At 45.6% G+C, this 27,215-nt stretch overlaps 1 protein-coding gene across 1 annotated transcript in view; it reads left to right on the top strand.

The window, feature by feature from the left end:
* Positions 1-24,311, top strand: part of slit1b (slit homolog 1b (Drosophila)) — a 123,830-nt gene extending 99,519 nt beyond the window's left edge. The window contains exons 16-37 of the mRNA XM_061228658.1: positions 1,425-1,569; positions 2,621-2,695; positions 3,094-3,237; positions 3,679-3,822; positions 4,185-4,351; positions 5,119-5,251; positions 7,262-7,330; positions 8,565-8,636; positions 9,002-9,073; positions 13,256-13,327; positions 14,537-14,700; positions 15,243-15,367; positions 16,391-16,488; positions 17,118-17,257; positions 17,697-17,790; positions 18,387-18,524; positions 20,003-20,231; positions 20,943-21,073; positions 21,517-21,671; positions 22,298-22,586; positions 23,047-23,258; positions 24,073-24,311. Coding sequence (XP_061084642.1) covers positions 1,425-1,569; positions 2,621-2,695; positions 3,094-3,237; positions 3,679-3,822; positions 4,185-4,351; positions 5,119-5,251; positions 7,262-7,330; positions 8,565-8,636; positions 9,002-9,073; positions 13,256-13,327; positions 14,537-14,700; positions 15,243-15,367; positions 16,391-16,488; positions 17,118-17,257; positions 17,697-17,790; positions 18,387-18,524; positions 20,003-20,231; positions 20,943-21,073; positions 21,517-21,671; positions 22,298-22,586; positions 23,047-23,258; positions 24,073-24,311 — 3,107 coding nt within the window. The remainder of the gene's footprint in view (positions 1-1,424; positions 1,570-2,620; positions 2,696-3,093; positions 3,238-3,678; positions 3,823-4,184; positions 4,352-5,118; positions 5,252-7,261; positions 7,331-8,564; positions 8,637-9,001; positions 9,074-13,255; positions 13,328-14,536; positions 14,701-15,242; positions 15,368-16,390; positions 16,489-17,117; positions 17,258-17,696; positions 17,791-18,386; positions 18,525-20,002; positions 20,232-20,942; positions 21,074-21,516; positions 21,672-22,297; positions 22,587-23,046; positions 23,259-24,072) is intronic.
* The last annotated feature ends 2,904 nt before the right edge of the window (positions 24,312-27,215 follow it).

The raw sequence follows: 27,215 nt of genomic DNA, 5'->3' as shown, positions 1-27,215 counted from the left end.
GTTTCAACAATAAGGGGGGTGATAGGTAAGCACTTCAGGAATTCCACCGCTATCTAATTTGTGACTGTAGCGACTTCTGTAAAGAATATGTCAGTGTGATGTGGAGGCTTTACTCGCATTGGGTCACATATATTTGTGCATCGTTTAGCCCCAGTCCACGCTGACATAAGGGGGCATGATTGCAGTCAGAACCAGTGCTGTACCTGGAAACGGCACTTAATAGCCCTCCACCATGGTTGCCTCCCTCCCTGTATGCTGCTCTCTCCATCCTCCCTGCTCCTTCTTTCTTTCCTCCTGTCCTACTCCCTCGTTCACTCCTCTGCCATTCTCTTTCTAAAATATGAATTCAAATTCAAATTCAATTAGCTCTACAGTCAGAAAATAAATGTGAAGAGGGGCCGCGGTGGCACAACAGGCTAAGATGCAGCAGACTTGCGGGGACCGGGGTTCGATTCTCGGTCCTGCCAAAAGCCAAGTTTGGCCGGCTCATGTGGAGCAGCATAATTGGCTCGCTGCTCCAGGGGGAGGGACTTGGCAGGGTTAGTAGATCGCCGCACAATAAAGCACCTTGGGCGCCTCAGAATCACGGTTACCAGCATGTGGCGAGACGGCTTGAAGAAGGCATGCCGCTTTCGTAGGGCCGCCGAGGGACGGGGTGTGGGCGGTGTATCTAATACTAGCTCTATTTGAATTAGACGGGGTACAATTGGCTACCAAATTGGGAGAAAAAAAGGGAAAAAATTCGAAGAAAAAAATATATATAAATAAATGTGAAATTGTTCAAACACAATACAACTAAACATAATGCTATAATGGCATCAAAAATGATACATTTGAATAATAATAATTAAAATTCAATTAGATTCATATATGAAATTGATAGCACAAGTGTACACCAAATTAATTAACTATTTAAGACAGATACAGTAAATAACCAGCAAACACAATACAACTAAAAAATAATAGCAGCACAGCAATGACATCAACAAAAATAACAATAATTTAAACATTAACAAAAATAATAATAATCGTTATATAGTACTGCTCTCTTTCACTCTCTTCCCATTTCCTCTCTTCGTTAAAGCTCTCTATGAAGAGTAACTTGATATCCTGCTGAAAAAGCCAATTCTCAGAGGGGCTCTCTCCTTTATTGCTTTGGTTGAAATCTGTGGATATATCAGGCCTTTTCTTCCTGTTTCGCCTCAGAAAACCTCCCACTCTAAGTCCCTGCTCAATCCATTTATCAACAATAACGCTGTCTGAGAACCGCCCCCATCTCCCAGTGCCTCCAGCAGTCCGACCCTGCAGTTAATGTATTCCAAACTGGGGAGGAGGATTAGGAGTAACCGGAGTTCAGGCGTAAAGTCTAAGGGATTTTCGAGTGGGCAGAGTCTGATGTCTTTCTCTCCGTCTGTCCCTCGCAGGCACCGAGGACACCCGTCTGAACACCGAGTGCAGCAACGACCCTGTGTGTCCTCCCAAGTGCCGCTGCGAGGCCAACGTGGTGGACTGCTCCAACCTGCGTCTCACGAAGATCCCTGAGCACATCCCGTCCTCCACCTCTGAACTGTGAGGAGACCGGCCATCTTGGAGACCGGCCATCTTAGACCCCGTCCCAAACCCGACCCAACACACACCGTCCTACACACACATTTCTCTTTCAAACACACACACACACACACACACACACACACAAATATGTCCTCACAAACCCAGTCCTCAGCCTGGCCTGGTTTCTGTTAAAATCCGTCCTTACCTTGAACGTGCTTTGGCTAAAAATAAGAGCGAAACGTTTTTGACAGAGATAAAATCTGTTTTAAGGATTGTGATTGCTATATTTTCCTGTGTTTGTGCTGTGTCAGGTCTTGCAAATCTTTCCTGTTTACCTTCTCTCTTTTACTGCCCCCCTGTGGACAACCGTGTCCCCAGGAGCCGGTTGGTCAGAGTAATAAGCCACTGGCACTGTACTGTGGTTAATGACATATATTCATTGAATCTAGTCTTCACATGTTATTTTAAGACACATTTCTCCTCATGACCCCTCACATGTCCTCTCTACCAGGGTAGTGGCAGTGGTCGGCAGAGAGGGCATTACTGCTTGTCACTCTCCCGCCGTACAACTAGCGCAATTATCCACTGCCCCCTCTGATGGGACTAGCTCACACATTTCACTTCATTAAGAGAAGAGACTGCGAACATGACATCCAGAATCCCCTTTCATTATCCCCCCTTGGGTCTTATCCCTTTAAGCGCAGCTAATAACCTGATACCCTTTTGTTAACGTGCTAATGTGTCTAACGCCAGTGTAACTGCAGCTATTGAGTGATAAAAAGAGAGGAACAAGCTAATGAACCCGTCTCTTTGCGGCGTTCAATGTTTTAAGGTCATTCCGAAGACACGCTTAGGGGACCATTACTAATTCATGGCGCGCATCGTTGTTTGACATGTTCTGGAGAAGAAAGACATGAAAGTGTGTCATGTTCCCTTGCAGCGATAGCATATATGTGCATGTGTTTTTTTTAAGCTGAACAGAGTGCATGTACATGTATCTGTGGATGCATCCTGTTGTTTGCTCTCGGTTCTGACGCCCTATCACTGTGTCCTCTCCCATTTGTCAAAGGCGCCTAAACAATAACGAGATCTCAGTCCTGGAGTCTACTGGCATCTTCAAGAATCTCTCTCAGCTCAAGAAGATGTAAGTTTGGTTGAAGGCAGTGTCATGCTCATTTGTATGACCGTACACGTATCTCTTGCAGGTCATGTGTAATGCTCCTTATGAAGATGTGTTTTATATGTGCTATAGGACTACAGCTAATTCATACAGTAAATGTATACTGTGATGATACAGCATACAATTGATGTGCGATATAATTCAGGTGGTCTGCCAAATATGTAGTGGAACTGCTGAAGAAATAATTGTCTTGAAGCACAGCGTAACTCTAGTGGAGCTCTTACGGTCATTGCTGTGTAATTTGGCCCATGAAGACATAGTTCTTGATTTTCTTCCTTCAGCAGTGGTGTGGCTCAATATTTGCGGTAACTGCTTTGTGCTATTGGCCAGCATTGATTCCCATCTGCTTCGCCCCCCTCCAGAAACCTCAGCAACAACAAGATCTCAGAGATCGAGGACGGTGCTTTTGAGGGGGCTGGGTCTGTCATCGAGCTGCACCTGACGGCCAATCAGCTGGATTCGGTGCGGAGCAGCATGTTCCGCGGCCTGGAGGGTCTGCGTATGCTGTAGGTCAAATCCTCTTCCTCGTCCAACACTATCATCATCATCATCATCATCATCATCATCATCATTATTGCCATGATTGCTCCCTTTACTGTCATAATCATGAAATCTAGGACAGCCTATAGCCTGGTGTGTAAGGTACATGACTGGGACCAGGGACAAGCCCCGGTCAGCCACAATAAGATCAGTGCAGCTGTTGGTCGTTGAGCAAGGCCCTAAACCTCACATTGCGCCAGGGGGGATTGGCCCCAGTCTAATCAACTGTAAGTCACTTTGGATAAAAGTGCCAGCTAATATAACTAAAAACTGTCACATTACCATCACAATTCTATTTATCATTTATCACCCATGACCGTCATCACCAGTGTGATCTCATGACTAATCCCCCGTGACTAATGTCATTCTCTTTCTTTTTTCTTATTTCTCTCTCTCTGGGATCGCAGAATGCTCCGGAATAACCGCATCAGCTGCATTCACAACAACAGCTTCACGGGCCTCCACAACGTCCGCCTGCTCTCTCTCTATGACAACCAGCTTACCACCATCACACCCGGGGCCTTCGACACTCTCCAGACCCTCTCCACACTGTAAGAGCTCTTCCTCTTTCCCCTCTCTCTGTCTCCCATTCAGTTCCTCATGCCCACACAGAAACAGTTGCTTTAAGGAAGCCTTACTGCATTTAACCTACTTAAAAAAAAAAAAAAAATGCGGAAGCTTTTAAGAGTATTTTTTTCTAAAGCCCTTTCCACTTTGCTTTAATGTCTCATAATCTTGCCACACAGTGGTGTCATCTCCGATTTTAAAGCTCCTGAGAGCTCTCGAGAGTAGTTTCCGCCTGAATTAACCGTCCGTATATGCAGGCGGGCGCTGGGCTTGTGTAACAGGCCTTTAAGCGTCTGCGCCGGTCCGGCTGTCTCTCCACATCCCCGTCTGTCTTTTCGCCTCCCAGGAATCTGCTGGCCAACTCCTTCAACTGCGACTGCCGGCTGGCCTGGCTGGGGGATTGGCTGCGGAGCCGCAAGATCGTGACGGGGAACCCCCGCTGCCTGCGCCCCGCTTTCCTCAAGGAGATCCCCCTGCAGGACGTGGCCCAGCTGGACTTCCGCTGCGAGGAAGGTACGTACGAGCCACCCGGAGTCCCCCTCTGCCAGCGTCACGACTCCCGGACTCGATTATGGGGGCAGCGTGTAGCCTGGTGGCTGAGGTACATGACTGGGACCCGGGAGGTTGGCGGTTCAAGCCTCGGTGTAGCCACAATAAGATCCACACAGCTGTTGGGCCCTTGTGCAAGGCCCTTTAACCCTGCATTGCTCCAGGAGAGATTGTCCCCTGCTTAGTCTAATCAACTGTAAGTTGCTTTGGATAAAAGCATCAGCTAGATAACAAATTATGTAAATTTATATGTACTATATGCCCATTAGCCTCACAATACAGACCTGGGCTGCGTCTGAAACAGTGTGCTTGCCTACTATTGAGTATACAAGTTGCACTGTATACTCAATAGTAGGAAAGTAAGTTGTTTTGGACACTGCAGCCTACTCGCAGTGCTTGTGGTTACCTTGGTGATTTTCATTCTGTGCTGTTTTCCACAATGGCCACAATGTCAGTCACTTTGGACAAAAGTGCCTGCTGAAACAAATAAATGTATACAGTATGCGTATATAACATTGTGCCATGTTTGGCTCAAAGTAAGTCCATTCCCTTGGAAACAGTGCAGATAGCTGTGCATCTGACTAAAGGCTCTTTCTCTCACAATCTCTCATGCCCTCCCTCTCTCCTTCTCTCTCTATTTACTTCTCTCTCCCTCTCCCTCTCTCTTTCTCCCCCTCTCTCTCTCTCTCTCTCTCCCCCTCTCTCTCTCTCTCTCTCTCTCTCCGGCACAGGCCAGGAGGGTGCCAGCTGTGTGCCGCGTCCGCAGTGCCCTGAAGAGTGCACCTGCCTGGAGACGGTGGTGCGCTGCAGCAACAAACACCTGCGCGCCCTGCCCAGGGGCATCCCACGCAATGTCACCGAGCTGTGAGTGACAGGGGAGGGGCGGGGCCTGGGGCTGTGAGTGACTGGGGAGGGGAGGGGCGGGGCCTGGGGCTGTGCGTGACTGGGGAGGGGCGGGGCCTGGGGCTGTGAGTGACAAGGGAGGGGCGGGGCCTGCGGCTATGAGTGACTAAACTGCTGGACTACAGAGCCAAAAGAATAGAAATTGTACAACTGTCCAAATACTTACGGACTCATTGCGCTGTAAGTGTGTGGGAGGGCTGTGGAACTCAAAGGATGCAGAGGGATGGAGGCAGGGTGGGGATCAGCAGGGCAAAGTGTGAGGCAAGGCCAGGTTCACATACCGTGACATCGTATTTTACTATTTCCTGTTTCCAGCCATCCACCTTTACAGCATTCTTGCACATGTGGACCATGCTGGGTGGCTCCACTCAAAACGCCCCTGTCACCTGGCGGTTTCACTTATATACTGTATGTTTAATCAGTTCAGACAGATTCACACTTAAACACAGGGGGCAGGATGAAAACAGGATCCAGGATTTGGGCCCTAAGCACGTTTCACATTTTAATGAGTGCCTTTCTGTGGGACAACTTGCGTTTATCATTTTTCTCTCACACTCCCTCTCTCACTTGCTTGCTCTCTCTCACACATTTGCTCTCTCTCTTGCTTGTTCACCCTCTCTCTCTTGCTAACACACACACACTATCACTTACTCGTTTGCTCTCTCTCTCACTTCTTTGCTTGCTCTCTCACACACTGTCTCGCTCATTTGCTCTCTCTCACACGCTATCTATTACTCATTTGCTCTCTCTCTTTCTCTCGCTTGCTTTCTCTCTCTCCCTTGCATGCTCTCTCTCACATTTGCTCATTTGCGAGTGCTCTCTCTCCCTCTCCCTCTCGCTGAGTAAGTTTAGTGCAGACTGCAGTTCCATGGGAGGGCTGGAGGAAAGTAGAGAGGGAGGGGGGTTGGGAGAGGGGGGTGCGTGGCTCAGGCCTATTATTCCCTCTGCAGGTGTTCCCGTGACTCAGGCCCATAAACAGGTGTGCCCCCTCGCTCCGCACTTTCATGTCCCGCTCTGGTGGCATTGTGGGGGGCGGGTTTGGAGGTTAGGGGGGGAAACGCTCTCGAACCTGCCGGTCGGAACGCTGTCATTAGCCCCGCCGCCACCCTCTGGCGACCTCGGAATGCTCGGCGCCGAAATTGCGGCCAGCTGTCAGAGAATGTGCACAATGCCAGGGATCAACAGGAGTTCTCAACCAACCCCCCCCCCCCCCATACACCTGCAGGGCTGCCCAGGAACGTGCTAGAAGGAGGCAAGGAAGAGAGGGACATTTTGGCTTTTGGGGCTGAACAATGAATCTAAGTGTAATCTCTCCCCTGATCAAACAGTGAAGTGTCACATATCTCCATGTGCGTGCAGAATATGAATGTGACTTTGAGGGGGGCTGCAGTTAGATTTTGCCTGAAGGGGGACAGGCAAAGAGCGGGGTGATGTGGGGGGGTGTTGTCATGGACACCGCTGCTGTTGGCTTCCTGCATTAATGAGGGAGGGGTGGGACTGAGGAAATTATCCTGATACGCCATCTATTTCACCGCATAGGAAAGAAGACACGACACTACGAGGCCCCTTGCCGTGTTATCACCCAGTGTGACAATATGTCATATCCCATATTTTTATCCTATAAATTAATTTGTACATGTAAATTCATCCTATTACTGTAACTGTAATTCATTTGTAGCCTTGTGGACCACAGCCTTTTCCCAAAATCCTCCCCCACCCCTGATGGTATAAGAAAAAGAGAATCACAAGAGACTGTTGTCACAAATGAATTAATGCAGGAGAACATTTCTGCTTTGGAAGAATGTATGTATTGCTGGCTACTGCAACTTTTCACTGCAGTGAAATACACTGGAGATTCAGGACCAAAAGCATATACGTTGATAAAGACACAAGATGCACACTCTAGATTTCCGGTACATATTTGTTCCTGTTGGCCCGATTCGCAGATTAAATACCATTATGCTTCTGCAGGTACCTGGATGGAAACCAGTTCAGCATGGTTCCCAAGGAGCTGTCCACCTTCAAATACCTCCAGCTTGTGTGAGTGTCTGTCTCCTTGTTCTGGGTGTTGGTACTCCTCTGTGATAACCCTGTACTGCAAAAATGCAAAAAAAGGCAATCTCAACCAGTATTTGAGTCTTATATTGTGACTTAAAGGCATACTATACAAGATTTATTTAATCGCTTCCGTCCTGTTTACACAAAATAAAAACGTCTGCACCCCCATTCTTAACCCAACCTACACTCCCAATGACGAAGCTATCCACCTGTAAAACAACCATCTAGCTAGATATTTTATTCGGGCTAGCTGCGTGATAGCCGTGAGCTTTGTCATAGCCATATAATAGCTGCGATAGCAATCCGTTCAGGAAACCGTGGTCAAATATGTTTTGTAAAACATCTGCATGATTTTGTAGTAGCTTTCCACACAAGCCATTTAGCTAGTTATTTAACTGACGTTTCTCGTGTTTGTATTTAGCTAGTAAGTAGCTAAGCTACTGTAATGTAGGTCAACTAGGCACTCGCAAGTATACCAGAATGACCGACTACATAGCAATAACTCATACTTTTCTGTCATTTACGGACCACCAATGTGCACCACAGTAAATACGCTGGTAGAATCTCCAGAAAAAAAGCAGTAGTACTGTATAGGGGGAATAGCTATCATGAACAGCCAGCTAACGAATTAGCCAGCTAATTTAATGAGTTAATAACGGCAGCAATGTTACCAAACGTTGACCCGCCACTTGCTTGCCACCAAGGCTAATCTAACACACCATTGTATTAGCCAATCCATACATGTCTGCTTTTGCTCCCCTCTTCCTTCTATTGGACACATGTTCTACAGAAATAGAAGAACAGTTTTTAGAATAGCCTACAGGTAGACAAGCAAGGTATTCGGCTGTAGTGAGCACAGCCACAGGTTTCCAGTTTATCGTACTGTAATAATAACTGAGCATGTTTGTTTTATAATATTATCATGGTGAAAAGCCTGCATAGTATGCATTTCAACTCATATTTTATTTAACTAAATAAGACAAAAATACGAACTAATACGTTTGACGTTTTATCTTAAGAAAATGTCACCTGTCTAGTAACTTACTAAGTTAAGTTACTACTAACAGTAACTTAAATCATTTTCTACTTGAGAGAAATAAATAAGATCTTAAAGTAAGTCCCATTACAAGTCTAAAATGCTTGTTAAGACAGCCATTTCTTGCAGTATGGTGCCCCGTGGTGCCGTTTGGATGTAATCTCATCTGTGTCATTGCAGGGACCTGAGCAACAACAAGATCAGCTCCCTTTCCAACTCGTCCTTTGCCAACATGAGCCAGCTCACCACCCTGTAAGTGATCGCCTCTTAGGCAGCTCACCCACACTCTGATCTCAGCTTAGCCTGCTCAGCCACAGTATTAGTCTGGTCTACTGTTAGCCAGCTCACCATACTGTGAATTTGTTCTCAGGTTAGCCAACTCAACCACACTGTTAGTCTGAACTCATTTGAAATTCCAAGCAATAAAATATATGACCATAGTCAAAGTCAAAGAGGCACAGCTTGTTCCAGTCATTGCTTTTAGGATTCCTGTGCAAAGTTCAGTTTTAAAATAACTTTGAAACCCTTTAACTGTCTGTTTAACCAAATGGTAGACCACGTATGACTTAAAGGCAGTCTTTTGGTTACTGGATTGTGAATGTGACTTGTTTCTGCAGGATTCTGAGTTACAATTCGCTGCGCTGCATCCCAGGCCTGGCCTTCGCGGGGCTGCGATCCCTGAGACTGCTGTAAGACTTCACTTCCCTTCACCTCTCACCTCCACTAAAGTTACTTCACGGCTTAATTTCAGCACAGATGGATTCTGGGATTATGAGTCCTCTGTTTTAGTCTGACAAATATATGTTCTGGTCAGTTGTAGGATAAACAATGTAGCTTCGCTTCTGTAATGGCACACATTTTGTAATTGCTGTGCTTTGGCACTAATTTGGTTCTATATTAACACACAGTCATGCACACACACACACACACACACACACACACACACACACACACTCACACAGATGCATAGCTCACTCCAAATATTTTATGAAATTAGCACTTGCCTGTCCTATTGCACGGTAGTTACATTGGCATGTTTTTTTTATTATTTAGTGCAACTACTTATGATTGTGTGGAGGTGTGTTGCCAGAGAGTCAGCTCTGGTTCCCCTCTTCTGAAGTACAGTATAGTGGTTAGGCTTGGCTGTAGCAGCACAAAGAGAATTGTAAAGTGGCTGCAATGGGAAAATTGGGCACACTACAAAAACCAAAAAATAAGCAAATCTGAAGTATTTTAGTATTATATATAGACTTTTATTTCTATAACTTTTCTTGGCTAAATAAGACAAAAATATTGCCAATGAATTTCACTTGTCAAGCAAACAGTACCTTAAAACAAGCTATTATTTTCAACTCGAGAGAAAAAAAAGAAAAGATTTAAAGTCTTTTGACAGGATTAAAACACTTTTTTGCAGTGCAGAAACCAAGCTGCCATAAACAGTCATAGCACAGGAGCAGAGGAATCTCTTAGCCACCTGTGCACAACATGTCTCCCCCTCTCAAAAGCACTTAACCCTGTCCCAGTTCTAGTCTAAATGTACTTCCCAAACACATGCATCCCTGACCCAGTTCTTGTGTGGATCCCTCTTCAAAAAATGCACATAACCCCTGTCCTGGTCCCTCTCCGAATTCCCATCCCAAGTTCACGGTACCCTGCACCCGCTCAAATTTGCAATGGGATCCCCGTTGCATTCCTCTCTGGATCCCCCTCCCAAACACAAAGTGTTTGAGTGAGTGAGTGTGTGTGTGTGTGTGTGTGTTTGAGTGAGTGCATGAATGTTTGCATATGTACTATATGTATGTATGTGTATATGGGCATGTGTGTGTGTTTGAGTGGGTGCATGAATGTGTGCATATGTACTATATGTTTGTATGTGTATATGGGCATGTGTGTGTGTTTGAATGAGTGCATGAATGTGTGCATACGTACTATATGTATGTATGTGTATATGGGCATGTGTGTGTGTTTGAGTGAGTGCATGAATGTGTGCATATGTACTATATGTTTGTATGTGTATATGGGCATGTGTGTGTGTTTGAATGAGTGCATGAATGTGTGCATACGTACTATATGTATGTATGTGTATATGGGCATGTGTGTGTGTTTGAGTGAGTGCATGAATGTGTGCATATGTACTATATGTTTGTATGTGTATATGGGCATGTGTGTGTGTTTGAATGAGTGCATGAATGTGTGCATATGTACTATATGTATGTATGTGTATATGGGCATGTGTGTGTGCTTGATTGTCAGTGCATGTGTGCGCGAATTTGTGTGTGTATGCATGCATGCATGCATGTGTGTGTGCATGTACTATATATATGTATGTGTATATGGGCATGTGTGTGTACTTGTGTGCTTGATTATCAGTGTATGTGTGTGCATGAGTATGCATGTGTGTATGTGTGTGTGAGTGTATGTGTGTATGCATGAGTATGTGCATGTGTGTGTGTGTGTATGTATGCGGGCATGTGCGTGCATGAGTATGTGTGTGTGTGTGTCTGTTTGCATGTTTTTGTGTGAGCACATGTGACAGTGTAACGGTGAAATCGATTGCTGTCATTTGCCGGGGGATTGTGAAAAAGCATCAGACGGTGGTGTGCAAAAGGCAAGGCTTTGTTGAAGGCAGCTGAAGTCTTTTCTGCCTTCAACAAAGCATTGCGTTTTTCTCCCTGCCTATTTTTTGTGGTGAAGGACAAAGAAAAGCTAATGAAATTCAAACAAGCATCAAAAATGTCGCTACGCAGTGTGCCAGAGTGTGGTGTTTATTATCTGCGTTAGCGTACACTTAGCATTAGCACACGCTTAGGTCCCCCCCCCCCACTGGGTCCAGGCAGGTCTGGCTCATTGGAACCTGTAGAACCTACAGAACCCACATCACAAAGCCGAGCTCTGCCCCTCCCCCTCAGCACCGCCTTATCATCTCCATGGCAACCCCAACATTCAATAGTACCCAGCGCAGAAACTTTGATCTCTTTACTGTGGGTCTGATCCATCAAAAGTAATTTCAATTAAAATGTCGTCACATTGTTGCCACATTTTGTTTTTGTTTCAAACGAAGCCAGCTAATTGTTCAGGCTCAAACCAAGTTCAAAGTGGCAGGTTTGTGACATTGAAAGACTTCAGCTTTCCTTCAAAAGGAGAAACATTTCAAGTGCAATTTTTTTTTATGAACCAGAATTTTTGCTGGTTTATAGTAGAAGTTTAAAGCAAAAAATACAACAAACAGCATCAAACGAGATCAGAGGTCTGAGTCTGGAATGGAAGTGGTTTCGATTTGGGCTTAACGAGGTGTTAATTGGCCGTTTGGGTAAAGCGCGTAAGGCGTGCGAACCTTCGGGGTGTGTAACTGGAGTGCGTCACATCTGGGAACGGTCCAGAGGGACTGCGCAGTGCGTGCTGTGTGAGAGAGCGAGTGATTCAGAGGGTTCAGGCGAAGGTTCAGGGGTTCTTCCTGTCTGAGGAAGGGCTCTGTCACTGCCACACTACCGGCTGTCTTTTCGGGAGGGGGGGGGTGTGAGGGTCTGTTACAGCAGGGGAGTCAAACTCCAGTCCTGGAGGGCCGCAGTGTCTGCTGGTATTTGTGGTTTCCTTTCAATCAGCAGCCAATTAAGGCCTTGAGAACAAGTTGTGTGGACTCTTTAGCCAATGAAAAATTTTGAAATGCATCTGTCATGCTGAAACACACCAAGAACCAGTAGACACTGTGGTCCTCCAGGACTGCTGTTTGACACCCCTGCTTTACAGCAAGCGGGGCGCCACACAGGGTCAGCCGAGGGGTGGGGTGTGGAGGCTTTACGACATGCAGTCACGGCCTGACAGATTAAGAGGTCCCTTCTGATTTACAGTTCTTAAGTCCCTGGCCCCGGCCACATCACTTTATCATCCCTCTGGAAGACCAGGAAGGAAACGCCAGTGTAGGGGGGGATAGGTCGCACAGGAGGGAGTGCGCCGAACCTGACCCCCGGACCGCTAACCTTAAACTGTATTCAAAGGAACACCACACCTCCGATCCCCTGCCCCCTAAAAAACCCTGAACGTGTGGTGCCATGTGACAGGTGCAAGAGAGAGTCTGAAAAACAGCCACCCTGGTTCAGGTCTTTTAAGAGACGGCACCACAGGTGAAAAGGGCAATTTTGACTGGATGGGTCCATTTTGAGATGTTAGGATTTATAGCTTCTTCTACAACTACTGTAGTTATAGAACTATGTACATAAAATATATGAAACAGTGATGAGAAACAACTTTAAGCACTTCATTTAGATGTTTTTATACCAATCACATCAAGTGTAGCAGGCACTAAAAAAACTTTAATGGCCATTCCAAATGTAACACAGTGCTTCTTAACCAAAACAGCGATTAAACATTTTGTTGATATATTTTGTCATTTCTGTTTTATGGGGTGTTTCATATGAAAAAAGATCTTTTCATAATTTTCAGCATATACATAATTCATCAATAAAACAAAATGTTGAAAAAAAACTCTGTAAATTACCAGCTATTGAGTCATTCATTACATTGAAACAGAAAAATGAACTCTGACTTAATCCGCTGAGGAAACCTTTTAAATTATTCATGAGCTAATGACATCACAGACTGGAGTCCTCATCTCCTTTGCCATTTTTTTAATTTTTTTTAATTTAATCCTTTCTTTGCCCATTTAAAGTTGCTTAAGTACTATGCTCTTCTGTTGGTGCATGAGGCACTGTAGCCAAAGTGCGCATGCTCCTCCAATGCCCCAGCCAGTGTCTATTCCTACGTGTTCTTTTGATTTCCGGAACATTCAGCTTAACTCCTGAGGTTTGTGTGACCTTTCAAAAGCAACTAACCAGACACCTCCCCTCTGCCCCTTTCCCGTGTCCGTATCCAAGGTCTCTGCATGGCAACGACATCTCTGAGCTGCCGGAGGGAATCTTCCGGGATGTGGCCTCGCTGTCACACTTGTAAGTACCACTGACTCTCTGATACATGGCCCATAATGAAGGAGTGTAGCTCAGAGCAGTTCAGTACCACAGAGGAGAACAAAGCTTGGTGCAGCTCTGAACAGCACAGTGCAGCTCCCCGGCTCAATGGTCATACCGTCTATCATCTTCTATCAGAGGTAGTCAGGTTGCCTGGAGCCAGCTGCAGGTACTATAGGTGACTCCAGGTGATTTGACCCAGTTAGCTTCTGACTGTGTTCACTATTATACTTCACTTCCTCTGTCTAGATCTCCCTCTTACTCTATGACTATTCATACTTTCAGGTAACCCCCTGCTGGTAAAGTAATGATACTGCAAGCCATTTATTCAATTTGTACTTGGCCTTTCGCAAATAGGTTTATAAACTGGTATGCTTTGTTGTAGTGGACTACCAGTTTGATACTAGTTTATATTCACGGTCTGACATGGTTGCATTTTGTTAAATGCAATTCAATGTTGGACAGAGGTTTTGCAGAGGTATCTCTGTTTGACATTGAAGCCTTACATGTAATTCCTTTTCATTTTAATTAAATTTGGATTTATTATTTATTTATTTGTGGCTTGTGGAAAATTTGCAAGAAAGGGTTTGTGCAGAATCTGAAGGCTTAGAGGGCCACCTTCTGGTGTTTTTAAGCATTACAACACCGAAATAAATTTCGCCAGCCAGTCTAGTTCAGCCGTTGTTGCTCCTGCAAAGAACCATCTGCTGTCCAGAACAGAAAAAAAATGCCTGTATTGATTTACTATGCCGCTAGCAAGTGTCTAAGATCTGCCCTGTCTGATGTAATGAGCCAGACATCCAAAAATCTGCCAAGTGCAGCATACTCATTCCTGTGCTTTCCTTCTGTGCCTGAGAATCGCCTTTGGTCCTATGACACGCCTTAACCCATAAGTCAAGTTTGGGACTGTTTTATTGCTCCTTTGTTTTTTTCTCATCATCAGATTAATATACAGGGTCCAAGTCCAAGTTCTTATCTATGTGGTCACTTCTAGCAGTTGGAACAGTACTTCCCTCTAGGGTTTTCAGCGCACTTGTCCCTGTGCGTCGCTTTGGACAACCGCATCTGCCAGATGCCTGTAATGTAAATGTAAATAATGCCCTTTCTGTGACCCCTGACCCTTAGTGCCCTTCTACTGTGCCCACCTGAGCCCTGCCTTTTTGTGATTCCCCGCGGCGTACTTTCTCACAGGGCCATCGGTGCAAACCCGCTGTACTGCGACTGCCGCCTGCGGTGGCTCTCCGATTGGGTGAAGACCGGGTACAAGGAGCCTGGCATCGCCCGCTGCACTGGCCCCCAGGGCATGGAGGGAAAGCTGCTGCTCACCACCCCCGCCAAGAAGTTTGAGTGTCAATGTAAGAGAGCTTCACAGACGGGAGAATGTCCTATATGCAAAATGGACATGACATGTATATCTCCTTTTTTCAGTATATATAAATTTAGCAGAACTTGTCAAAACATTGTCGGAGAGAGAATATATATATATATATATATATATATATATATAGAGAGAGAGAGAGGGGCAGGTAGACAAGGATACATATGGGAAATAGAACAGAAATGTTTCTTTGAAAAGGTGTCTAGTCGTTCGGTCTTTGAGAATTCTCTGGCAGCAAACCTTTTTGTTGTCATGGCAATAAAGTAATTTGAATGTATTGAATTGAGAGAGAAAGAGAAGGATAGAGAGAGGCAATAAGGACTGTGACTGGGGATTGATACAGTGCATGCTCAAAGACACGACGGTTCTCTTACCGGCATCATTAAAACATGTTTTATTTCATGTTAAGTTTGATCAGAGCTGCTCTGTTCTGTGTATGTGAACTGGAGCTTATCGTCTGGAAGTTGTAGCAGTCACTCAAAGCAGGATATTGCTCTCTCCCGACCTCTCCGTTTGCAGATCCTGTGGACCCTGCTGTGCTGGCCAAGTGTGACCCTTGCCTGTCCACCCCCTGCCAGAACCAGGCCACCTGCCAGAGTGACCCTGTGGATGGCTATAAGTGCACCTGTGCAGAGGGGTTCAAGGTAGGGAAAAAAAAAAAAAGTCTTAACAACTATCTTAGTCTTATATTTACACTTCACAACACTTATTTCTATTACTTTTTTTGCTAAATGAGACAAAAGAAAATTGCGTGAGTTGAGAAAGTTCAATTCATTTCAAGATTTGCCAACGGGGTGAGAAAAATTCACTCAAGCAAACTGTCATTTAAAACTCGCAAATATTTTCTACTTGAGAAGAAAAAATAAGATCTTAAGTCTTATTACGACTCATAACACTTGTTAAGACAGCCATTTTGCAGTGTTCCTGCAGTGTTTGCAGAGGTTGGTCAGCCACACAGCGGAAGATACGATGCACTTTCATGAACTTTGCATTTGACCCATCCTAATTACTTAGGAGCGGTGGGCAGCCACAGTGCAGCACCTGAGGACCAGCTCCAGTTCTGAGACCAGTGCATTGGTCAAGGGCAATGGCAGCACACCTAACCTTTCTCAGATAGTTATGCCAAACCTGTCTTATACTGTTTTGTAACAGTATCAACAAGCATGCCAGTAACCAATGCTTTTGGTTCATTATGGGGCCAAAGGACTGGCCTTTAGTGGAAAACCACTCTCAAATCAGTGCTATAATGAAAATAATAGGCTGTGAACTACCCAAAGGTTTCTTAATTTCTGTCCACACTCTTAGCCTGACATGTATCAGTTTCTCTCTGCAGATGTTATAATGGGCTAGTTTCTGTCATCCTCTGTCATAATGGGCCTGTGTATCTCTATAGTAGGTAATATTAGATGCCTGGATCACAGTTAACATAGAGATGTGACCCAGTTTTCTTCCACCTGAAGGAAATAACTACAGGTTGCCTGATGATTCAAGCGAGAAAGGGCAAGGTGTTTTATATTCTGAAGGAAGGTGCAACCTTGCATGGGAATGACTATAACCTTTCGTGTGGCTTTACAAGGGAAACTGTAAAAGGTGTTTATAGGCTGGAGGTGTTCGCTCACCGAGTCGTTCTCTCTCCTTCTCTTTCTCTGTATTTGGAATCGTTTCAGGGCCAGAACTGCGAGACGGCCCTTAACATCTGCGGCAATAATCCCTGCTCCAACGGGGGCATCTGCAGTTCCAGTGAGGAGGACAGCGAGCTCTTCAGGTAAGAATACACTCTTGCCGTACACATTGAGACGGGCAGGAGTCTAGCTTAGCCTGTAGCCTAGTGGCTAAGGTGCAAATCTGAATGTGTCAAATACAGTCGTAGCCTTACTTGCAGTCTACTGTACATGTGCCCATGTAGACATGCCTGCATGCTGTCACCTATATGTGTACATAACCCACGTATGCTACATGCTCACAAACATTCAACTGCTTAAAACATGAACGAATACAGAGAAACCCATGCATTCACTTAGGCATATACACATAAACGCACACACAATCACTTGGGCACATACTTACACAGACATGCTTACATGCAGGCAATCCCATATGCACATACAAATGTATGCATGTACACCTATGTACTGTATATATGTATACATATACACAAGGATATTGATGTACACAAGCAAGCAAATACACATTCATCTCATACGCACGCACACACACACACACACACACACACGTACACGCATGCACGCAAAACATCCAAAACCTGTCATGAAACACCTAAAGAAGACGGTTCTGGACTCTTTGAACATGGACTCTTCACAAACAAAAAAGCGAGCCCAGAACGTTTTGGGACAGTCAAGGTGCCATTTTGTGACTGCACTCCTCCTTCTACAGCTGCTCCTGCCCCCTTGGGTTCGAGGGCCCGACCTGCGAGATCAACGTAGACGACTGCGAGGACAACGACTGTGAGAACGGAGCCACCTGCAAAGACGGAGTCAATAACTACACCTGCCTGTGCGCCCACTATTACACAGGTAGACACCCTCAGTCTTCAGCCACAGTGGGAGACGGAGCATTCCGGAAGCCATTTTGGGAGCGGAGCTACCTTGTACCTTCGGTAGCTGTCCTGTGGGAACAAATGAGCCTTTTGTCCCGTCTGGAGCAAATTCGCCCCATTTAGAGTGCCCCATTTCAACAGACTCATTCGTTTTCCGCACACGTTTCCAGTGCTAAAATCAGCTCCTCGGAGATTAAGAAAATGTGCTAAAATTAGTATAGACAGAATTCATTATGAAACCACATTATTAAAAACAATCAATTATTCAGAATTATGGATTAAAATGGCATTCTTGAAACTGGATGATAATGTGCAATTTGGCCGGTAATTAGAAACCTCACGGCACATTTGCGTGACACCGTAGTAAAAAAAAACGATGAAACATATTTTGTTCTCTCCGTCTCTGTGTGGCACAGGAGAGATGTGTGAAGAGCTGGAGGATGTGTGTGCACCAGGACGGAACCCCTGCCACCACCTCTCCACCTGCATCATCACAGCCACTGGGCCCAAGTGCGTTCACAGCATTCCCACAGCAGGATATGGCAGCTGTTTTCCATTAACCACTCAGTGAATAATCCCTGCTCATCTCTTCTGTTTCCATCTGTGCGTGTCTGGGTGTGTGTCTGTGTGTGCGTGTGTCTATGTGTGTGCTCTGTGTGTGTGTCTGTGTATGTGTGTGGGTACGTATGTGTACGCGTGCGTGTGTCTGCGCCTGTGCATGTCCATTTGTTTGTGTGTGTGTGTCTACCTGTGCATGTCTGCATGTTTGTCTATGTATGTGTATGTGTGTGGGTATGTATGTGTACGCATGCGTGTGTCTGTGTGTGTGCATTTGTGTGTGTGTGTGTTTGTCTGTGTGTGCATTTGTGTGTGCGTGTGTGTGTGTCTGCGTGCATGTGTCTGTGCGTGTCCATTTGTGTGTGCGTGTGTGCTTGTGCATTTGTGTGTCTGTCTATGTATGTGTACTTGTGCGTGTGTCTGTGTGTGCATTTGTGTGTGTGTGTGTGTGTGTGTGTGTGCCTGTGTTTGTGTGTGCATTTGTGTGTGTCTATGTGCATGTGCATGCCTGGTTGTCTGTACGTGTGTGTCTGCCCGCCAAACTGTAGGTGTGTTTGCGCTGCTGGCTACGTGGGCGATGACTGCAGCATGGACTACAATGACTGTGAGGAGCACCACTGTCAGAACAGAGCGCGATGCGTGGACGAGCTCAACGGATATTCCTGCATCTGCTCCGAGGGTTACAGGTGAGTCCACAGGCAGACAGTGAGGTAACCACAGACATACATGGGTAAAAGGAGAGAGGAAAAAAAGGGATAGACACAGACCGATAGACTGAGAGATCAGCAGACATGTTATAACAGAGTCAGACAGCCAGGCAAGAAGACAGACAGACAGAATAAGCAAAACAGAAAGGCCTGCATACTAAATGGAAGAAATGCCAGGTGTCTCTGCTAAAGAAATGCCAGGTGTCTCTGCTAAAGAGCCTGTTGTGTGTAAGATATTAAAATCTCCATTTACTGACATTATTGTCATTATCCAATAACTAACTGAACATACAATATGAGAAATTAATCAAATTCAAAAACTAAAAACACGTTTATAATGAGATCTCGGCAGAACATAACATGGGTAAATCTGGATCGCTGATTAAATACAAGCTGTTCCTTATCAATTTGTGTAAAGTAATGTTCGAATGAATGTGTCTGCCATGTAGAAACCTGTCAACGCCTTATCTGCTTATCCACTAATACTGACTGGAGCAATAGGGGCCTCGGTGGGTAACTGACAATCTCCAGAGGGAACAATTAATGGGATTTCATACAAGTGTGATAACAGTCGCTGTAACTGATTTTTCTTTTTAATCACCAATTAATTACGATCACTCACAAAATGTTGAGCGCAGTTAGGCTGAACAGCCAGTTCCTACTCTCAAACATTCTTTTGTACAAATGTATAGAAAGTTATAAGCATTGGATGCAGGGTTCGTTAGGGCCTGTGCTTCACGAATGAACAGAAAGACAGAAAGATTTGCCTTGCTGCCTTTTAATGGTCTAATAAACTGGGAAAAAAATAACCGTCTTTCAAAACTGATAAAAGGCCAATCTGGCAACCAAACCACGGGGAAAACTAGAAAAACATGCAAACAAATCTCAGTCAACACCATAACACAGCCCTCTAACAGTCCTCCTTTCAGGCCTGGTGATGCGTTCATTGCTCGTGTGGGAATTGTAACTCGGCTAAAAGGTCACTGTAATAAGTGTCACCCCGACTATACCACATTCATGCATGCTCAGAATAATGTGTGAAGGCCTTTTATTAGACTCAATGATTAGAAAATAGACAGCAGCTGCAGTGATTACAGCCAGCCACAGCTAGTGCTATACCTGTATCTAGGGCTAGCACAGCCCCCTGGTGGACAGCACTTGAGCTCCCTCAGTGCTCTTTACCAGCACTGCCCCCTGGTGGACAGCACTTAAACTCCCTTCCTGGCATCAAAGTGTCATTGGGGTTTTGACATTTTGTGCAGATGTAAATAGGGCCAGTTTTTTTGGAGTGGCTTAATTGCTGCTGCCATACCTGTACGTAGGGCTAGCACTGCCCCCTGGTGGACAGCGCTTGAACTCCTTTCCTGGAATCACAGAGGAATCCTGTACAGATGTAAATAGGGCTTTTTTTGGAGGGAGATAATTCTCTTTGTCTCACCCCCCCAACCCACCTGCAGCGGACAGCTTTGCGAGGTCCCCCCTGCACCCCACTCTCTCTGCGACCTGGCCGAGTGTCAGAACGGCTCCCCCTGTGTGGAGAGGTCAGGCAGGGCGCTGTGCCAGTGCCTGCCCGGGTTCGGGGGTCCTCGCTGCGAGAAGCTGGTCAGCGTCAACTTCGTGGACCGCGACTCCTACCTGCTGCTCAGCGACATGAAGAACTGGCCTCAGGCCAACATCACCTTGCAGGTACGACGAGGCCAGCAGCCACGCGAACATTCAAGCGCCTACAGCAGGGGTGTCCAATCTTATCCAGAAAGGGCCGGTGTGTGTGCAGGGTGTTATTTTAGGGCAGGCCTCGACAGCTGATTCTACTCATCAAGGTGTAAAGGTGTAAGATTGGACACCTCTGGCCTACAGTCTTTACACACACAGAGGCATACACACACGCATACGTGTTCTTTCACACGTAAATGGACAAGTGCATATATGCGCTCGCAAAAACATGAGCGTGAACATGCGCATATAAACAATATTTAGGTCTTGATTCAATATATTGACATTCCTGCACACTGGTGCAGTGTGTGCCCTTGATACTTTAATACACAATGTGTTCCACTTGTTTGTAGAGTGTGAACTGCTTTTCTTGATACAATTTGGACAGTCTGTTGATATGAGAGGTGCAATGTGTAAAACAGAAATGGAGCATATGGCCGATAATAAAGAAATCAGAATACATAAATAATAGGAATAAGAGGAGATAATACCCAATACACAAATAATATATGCACATATAAATAAAACACATATATAAAATGTTTGTACTGGTAATTCATAATGCAAACACAAACCCATCCACAAATCTTTGTAGTATAAGTACTAAATATGTCTGAAAACAAAGCATAGTCCACAATTGCACACACAATTCCAGGATTGATGTGGTATTCTTTGTACCAACAGGTGTCCACTGCAGAGGACAATGGCATCCTCCTGTACAACGGAGACAATGACCACATCGCAGTGGAGCTGTATGAAGGTCACGTCAAGGTCAGCTACGACCCGGGCAGTCAGCCTGGTCATGCCATCTACAGGTCAGTCCTGTCACTGCAACCACACAAGTCCTTGGCTTACCATGTAAACACAATCACGTGTCGATCAACAGACTTGATTTAAGTACAATATCAAGCACACAATACATGTTCCTACTGGCATCAGTCTTTGCACCTAGGGCCTATTGTTTGATAGTACGGATAAGAAGGTCGATGACACCTTATTTAAAAAAATAAATAAATGTGCGGTTCAAGGAGCTGCGACCCGTATCACAAAGCACTATAAGTCAGATAACTGCACCGAGCAAAACCCAGAACCCTCCTGAATCTACAACATGGACTGCAGTAAGAAGAGCTGTTCCGGGTTTTACTTGGTTACTGCAGTTATCCTGCTTACTGGTTGCTCCTGCTTCGTGATACAGCCCTCAGGATTCTCCTGTATGACTCAGTGCTGTTGTTTGCTCTCCACACTTCGGACTCTGCAGCGCAGAGACCATTAACGATGGGCAGTTCCACACGGTGGAGCTGGTGACCTTTGACCAGATGGTGAACCTGTCCATTGACGGTGGGCTCCCCACAACCATGGACAGTTTGGGGAGTATCCAGCCCCTGACTGGGGAGGCTCCGCTCTACGTGGGGGGTAGGGCTCATCTCCTCTGCTCAATCCCTCTCCCCACTACCCTGTTACACTCTCGTCTCCCTCGTGTTGGTGTGTTTTTGTGTGTATGCCTGTCCTGTAATTTCCTGTCATTTCTAATTAGCCACGTATGCTGTCTATTGTTATTATGGCACTTATGTATACTTACTGTATTATTCTTAGTGTCATAACATTGCTCCTTTTTAGTCAGTTTGTTATCGGGTTAATCTACAAGGGTTCAAGTTATTATCTATGTGGTCATGTCTAGCACTTGGCACTGTACTTCCCTCTAGTGATTTTGTACCTGGTTTTGCACTTCATACATCCCTCTGGATAAGAGTGTCTCCCAAATGCCTGTAATGTAACGTACTGTAATGTAAAAATGTAATGTCTGTATATGTGGGTCTGACCTGTGTGTGTGTGTGTATGTGTGTGTGTATGTGTGTATGTGTGTGTGTGTATGTGTATGTGTATGTGTATGTGTATGTGTGTGTGTGTGTGTGTGTGTATGTGTGTGTATGTGTGTGTGTGTGTGTGTGTGCTTGTGCCATGTGCATGTGAGTGTGTGTCTTTACGTGTGTGTGTGCTTGCTCACGTCTCCCCCTCTGCCTGTCCCCCTCCCCCCACAGGTATGCCTGAAGACATCCACTCCGCCGCCTTCCGCCTGTGGCAGATCCAAAATGGCTCCAGTTTCCACGGCTGCATCCAGAACCTCTACATCAACAACGAGCTGCAGGACTTCACCCAGACGCAGATGAAGCCGGGCGTGGTGCCAGGTTGCGAGCCCTGCCGAAAGCTCTACTGCCTGCACGGCATCTGCCAGCCGGATGGCGCTGACGGGCCTGTGTGCCACTGCCAGCCTGGCTGGAGCGGGCCCCACTGCGACCGGCCTGCCAGTGACCCCTGCCAGAGCAGCAAGTGGGTACTGCCCCAAACTGGGCGGGGCATTGCGAAAAGGCTGTTCAAGAAGGGATTTTTTTACATAAACAATTCAATGTACTCGATTGCTAGTACAGTGCAGGTGATAGTTGCAGTGCCTTCAGAAAATCTATGAAAATTGTGTAACAAATATATATATTTTCTTTTTTATTTAACCGTTATTTAACCAGGAAGTCTCTTGAAATATGATATCTCTTTTACAACACAGAGACCTGGCCAAGATAGCAGCAACAATAAGTAACAAAGATTACATGTAAAACAATAACAAAGAAAAACAATACAGAAAGTTAGGACATACGATACAATCACAAGTACAGTAATTCACACAGGGAGAGGCAGCCTGGACTACATTCATATGTGCATTTGCGTGCGTGTGTGTGCTCTTGTGTGCCTCTGCCTTCACGTATGCGCGTGCGTTCGCGCGTTTGTGCACACACAGGTGTGTCCACGGGAAGTGCATCCCCTTGGACACGCAGTCCTACCGCTGCGAGTGTGAGCAGGGATACCGCGGTGCCTTGTGCAACCAGCAGGGGGAGCTCCACAACCCGTGCCAGGGCCAGCACTGCGTCCACGGCCGCTGCCAAGTGTCGGACACGGGCGAAGCGTACTGCCACTGTGACAGCGGGTACAGCGGGAAGCTCTGCGACACAGGTGAGGCGAGCAGATGGTGCGGGGAACGCCGATTCCGCCCCCGTCACAGCCTGGGAGAAACGCCGCACCCTAATAGACCAGAACGATTTCGCTCAAAGGAATTTTTAGGAGCTAGCTTCTGGGAGCCAGGGCACCTGAACTGCATTATTACAATGATTTGTGGCACTTAGGGCTTGAAATTATATTTAAATTACAGCCTAAATTGAATTCTTCTGTAAAGCTCTAATTTCCGACTGTGAAGGACCTTTGAATAACAAAAAAAAACCCACATTAGTTACACAAAATACCTGTTCCTGAGGCTCTTTGCTATGTTCTTAGACTAAGGGCCAGAAACAATAGCAAAATGCTATTTTTTTTTTACACAAAGGTTCACTCCTTAATTCAGTCAGTAGTGATGTGAAGTTCTTGTCTTTGTGTCGTGTCTGACATAAGCGATGGCAGCTCTGTCGCTGAACTTGCTGACCTGATGTGAAGTTCTCGCTTTCAACCTGAGGGATGGCTGTTCTCAGACCAGAGTTCAGATCGAGAAGTTCCCACTTCAAACCTGAGGGTTAGCGGATCTCAGACCAGCATTTTTGTCGTGAAGTTTGTACTTCAAACCTGACAGTTGGCTGATCTCAGACCAGCATTCAGGTCGACAAGTTCTTGTTTCAAACCTGAGGGCTAGCTGATCTTAGACCTGCTTTCAGGTCGAGAAGTTTGCGCTTCAAACCTGAGAGTTGCCTGATCTCCGACCAGCATTCTGGTTGAGAAGTTCTCACTCTCAAACCTGAGAGTTGCCTGATCTCAGACCGGCGCCCCGTGTCTCCCCCAGAGTCCGAGTGCCGGGGGGTGCCCGTGAGGGACTTCCACCAGGTGCAGCGCGGCTACACCATCTGCCAGACGACGCGGCTGATGTCGTGGGTGGAGTGCAGCGGCCGCTGCTCCTCAGGGGCCTGCTGCGGCAGCCAGCGAATGAAGAGGCGAAAGTACACCTTCGAGTGCAGCGACGGCACCTCCTTCAGCCAGGACGTGGAGAAGAGCATCAAGTGCGGCTGTGTGGGCTGTGTGTAGTGCCCCCCCCCCCCCCCCCGCCCCCTACACCGGTCCTGAGGGGGAGGCGGTCAGAAAGAGAGAGAGAAAGAATAACAAAGTATATATGGAAGAAATATATATATATATTATGAACATCAATGTTTGTAAAATAGAACTTTTTCCCCCCTTTCAAGGGTGTACGACACAAAACAAAATACAGAACAAGCAACCAACAAGAGAGAAAAAAAAAAACATGTCTGCAACATTGCTCAGAAGGGTCAAAGATGTTTGCGGGAGTGTTTAGATTTCTGAAGGTTCTCGAGTAGTCCCACCCAGTTTGACCTTTGACCTCCAAAATAGCCAATCCAGGCTGTTCCTCAGCTGTCATCCCATTGCTGTCATCAGAGAGTGGGCCATCGAGGTGGGGGCGGGCGGGGCGGGGCAGAAGAGAGTTAGAGGAGGGGTCAGGCACAGTGGTGTCGGAATCACCGAGTTGTTCATTCTCACCCAAAACAAAGTCTCTCTGATTGTGTATATTCATGAGTGGGGCCTTTCAGGGAATTTTAGTCTGGATGGCAAATATGGCAGCCCTTCACATCCCCATACACATGCATGCAGAAGCTCATGCTTACAAACAGGCAAACTCACGCACATACACATACACACAGACTCACACTTGCATACGGGCAAACTCACGCACATACACATACACACAGACTCACACTTGCATACGGGCAAACTCGAACACATGCACGCATATGCAAAACACAAGTCATACACAAAAAACACATTGTTTGTATGCACACAGCACATGTGCTAAGACAAATATGCACACAAGCTTACTAATTGATATACACAAAAAGGCCCCCCACTGTGCATGCACAGGTAAATTTGTACAGTTGCCCTCCTGGTTTGGTAGCGCTATGTGTTTGGAACATATGCAGGACTGCTTAATAAAGAACGCTTATTGCATGTACACTATGTTAATAGGCTCGACCCATCATGAGGTCATGGAGCAGGAAGGCTTGCATGTGACCATATAGGAACTAATCCACACATCTCATACCTCAGCACAGAAAGCCACAGCTCCAGAAAGGCCAGAGAATAGATTACAGACCGCAAACTGCAGACTGTGCTGATGAAGAAAGAGCTGGCCACCCAGCCAAGCAGCATTTCCGGAACATTCATCTTTAACCAGTCTACTGTTATTGTGCGAAGGTGTCCCTTTTGGAAAGTACCGAGGCAGCAGCCAACAGAGGTGGTTGCGGGATATTTAAAATAGTTTTCATCTTTGGAACTGAAGTGACTCGAACGTTCATATTTTTGCGGTGATGTAAATTCTTTGTTTTTCCTCCGCCCCACACGCATTGTAAAAAAAAAAACAAAAAAAAAACACGAATCCCATCTTCAGAATATGCAGACATGGCCTGGAGTGTGCACACACACACACACACACACACACACACACACACACACACACACACACACACACACTCTCATGCACGCAGTCTCAGAGGGCATGGTCTGGTCTGAACAGAGGGTCACTCAGTTTGATGTAATTTGAAGGGCCCAGCAGGGAGGCCTTGCGGAACCCCCAGGCATCCCAGTGTCCTTCACTTTGGACTCCCCACCATCTGGCTGAAGCTGGCAGTCCCCTGTGACAGCAGCTTTCCCGAGCTCGAAGCAGTCCCTAGCAGCGGTACGAATCGAGAAAGCCACACGCCCTGTTCTTTCAGCGTGAGTGTGGACCGGGACTGTGAGCCCTAGCCCCACCCACCCCCCCACCCCTCCCCCTTTAACTGCAGTATTACTTGTGCGAACAGTGTGAGTGGAAGATTTTTAAAATGGAAATATGGAAATGTAGTGTTTTAATTACTGTTATAAGCTGCAGAATGTTTTTTTTTGGTACTTTTTTCAGTTATTTTTGGCATTGGTTTTATGTTTCATCTGATTTTTAAAAATATTTTTTTTCCTTATGTAACCCAACTCCTCTAGCCCTCTTTATACAGAGTTGCCTAACAGATTCTAATATATATACATATATATTTGTATTTCATTTTTTGGTATAGTATTTTTATATGTTATAGATTAGAGATTGGTCTTTTTCTGGAAGCCTCTATTGGAAATGACAGTCTGGCCGTTAACTGGTTGCCCTGTTGTAAATCCATTGGCTTTTTTCTTCTCCGTTCAGTCAAGCAAAGCCAGTTTGTATATCACTAAAATAAGATAGTGAATGGTTGGCCTTGTGCTGCAGGGGGCAGTGTATTAGAAAAATGTAATATTGTATGTCGTCTTCCTGGTGAATATTATATCTAATTATTTTAGAAGTCTGTGTGCCATTACGTTATTTATTTTATCTAATGTACAAAAAATGTGTGGCGTTATAGTTTTTGCTCATTAATAAAAAAAAGAAATATGGAGGAAGAAAACCACAGAAATAAGCTTCAGTAAATATTTTTTTAAGAAATGGCAACAAAAATAGCTCTGAGGCATGAGTAACATTCAAAGAAAAGACGGTAGTGACCCAGTTCAAACCACATGCTGAAGGTGTCATTTATTATTTGGCTCACACACACACATTCCCTGTAAACTCTGCTGGGTTTGGGCCAGTGCATGGCTCCAGAGTAAAAAACAATGTTCAGAATTCAATATTACAAAGACTAACATATTTTACAGGGCAACATGGGAGATATAGAATAGATGTTTTTTTTGTTTTTTTCCTGGTGGTGTCCGGCTCTCTTTTAGCAGTTTTATTATTCAGTTTTGTAACGGATTTAAAAGAAATAGCAACAGAAAAGCGCACAGGGGAATAAACAGAAGGAAGAGATACTCGAACAGCCCCCCCTAAGAATTCCCCATCGAGTGTCCTGTTGCGAAACAAGAGCGAGAGTGATAATATTTATGCTTTGCTAATTAGATCTGGTTGCTTGCCAAAGTGAACGC

The sequence above is a fragment of the Conger conger genome, chromosome 2 (assembly GCF_963514075.1).
Source record: "Conger conger chromosome 2, fConCon1.1, whole genome shotgun sequence".
Taxonomy (NCBI): domain Eukaryota; kingdom Metazoa; phylum Chordata; class Actinopteri; order Anguilliformes; family Congridae; genus Conger; species Conger conger.
This window is presented reverse-complemented; position numbering and strand designations above follow the sequence as displayed.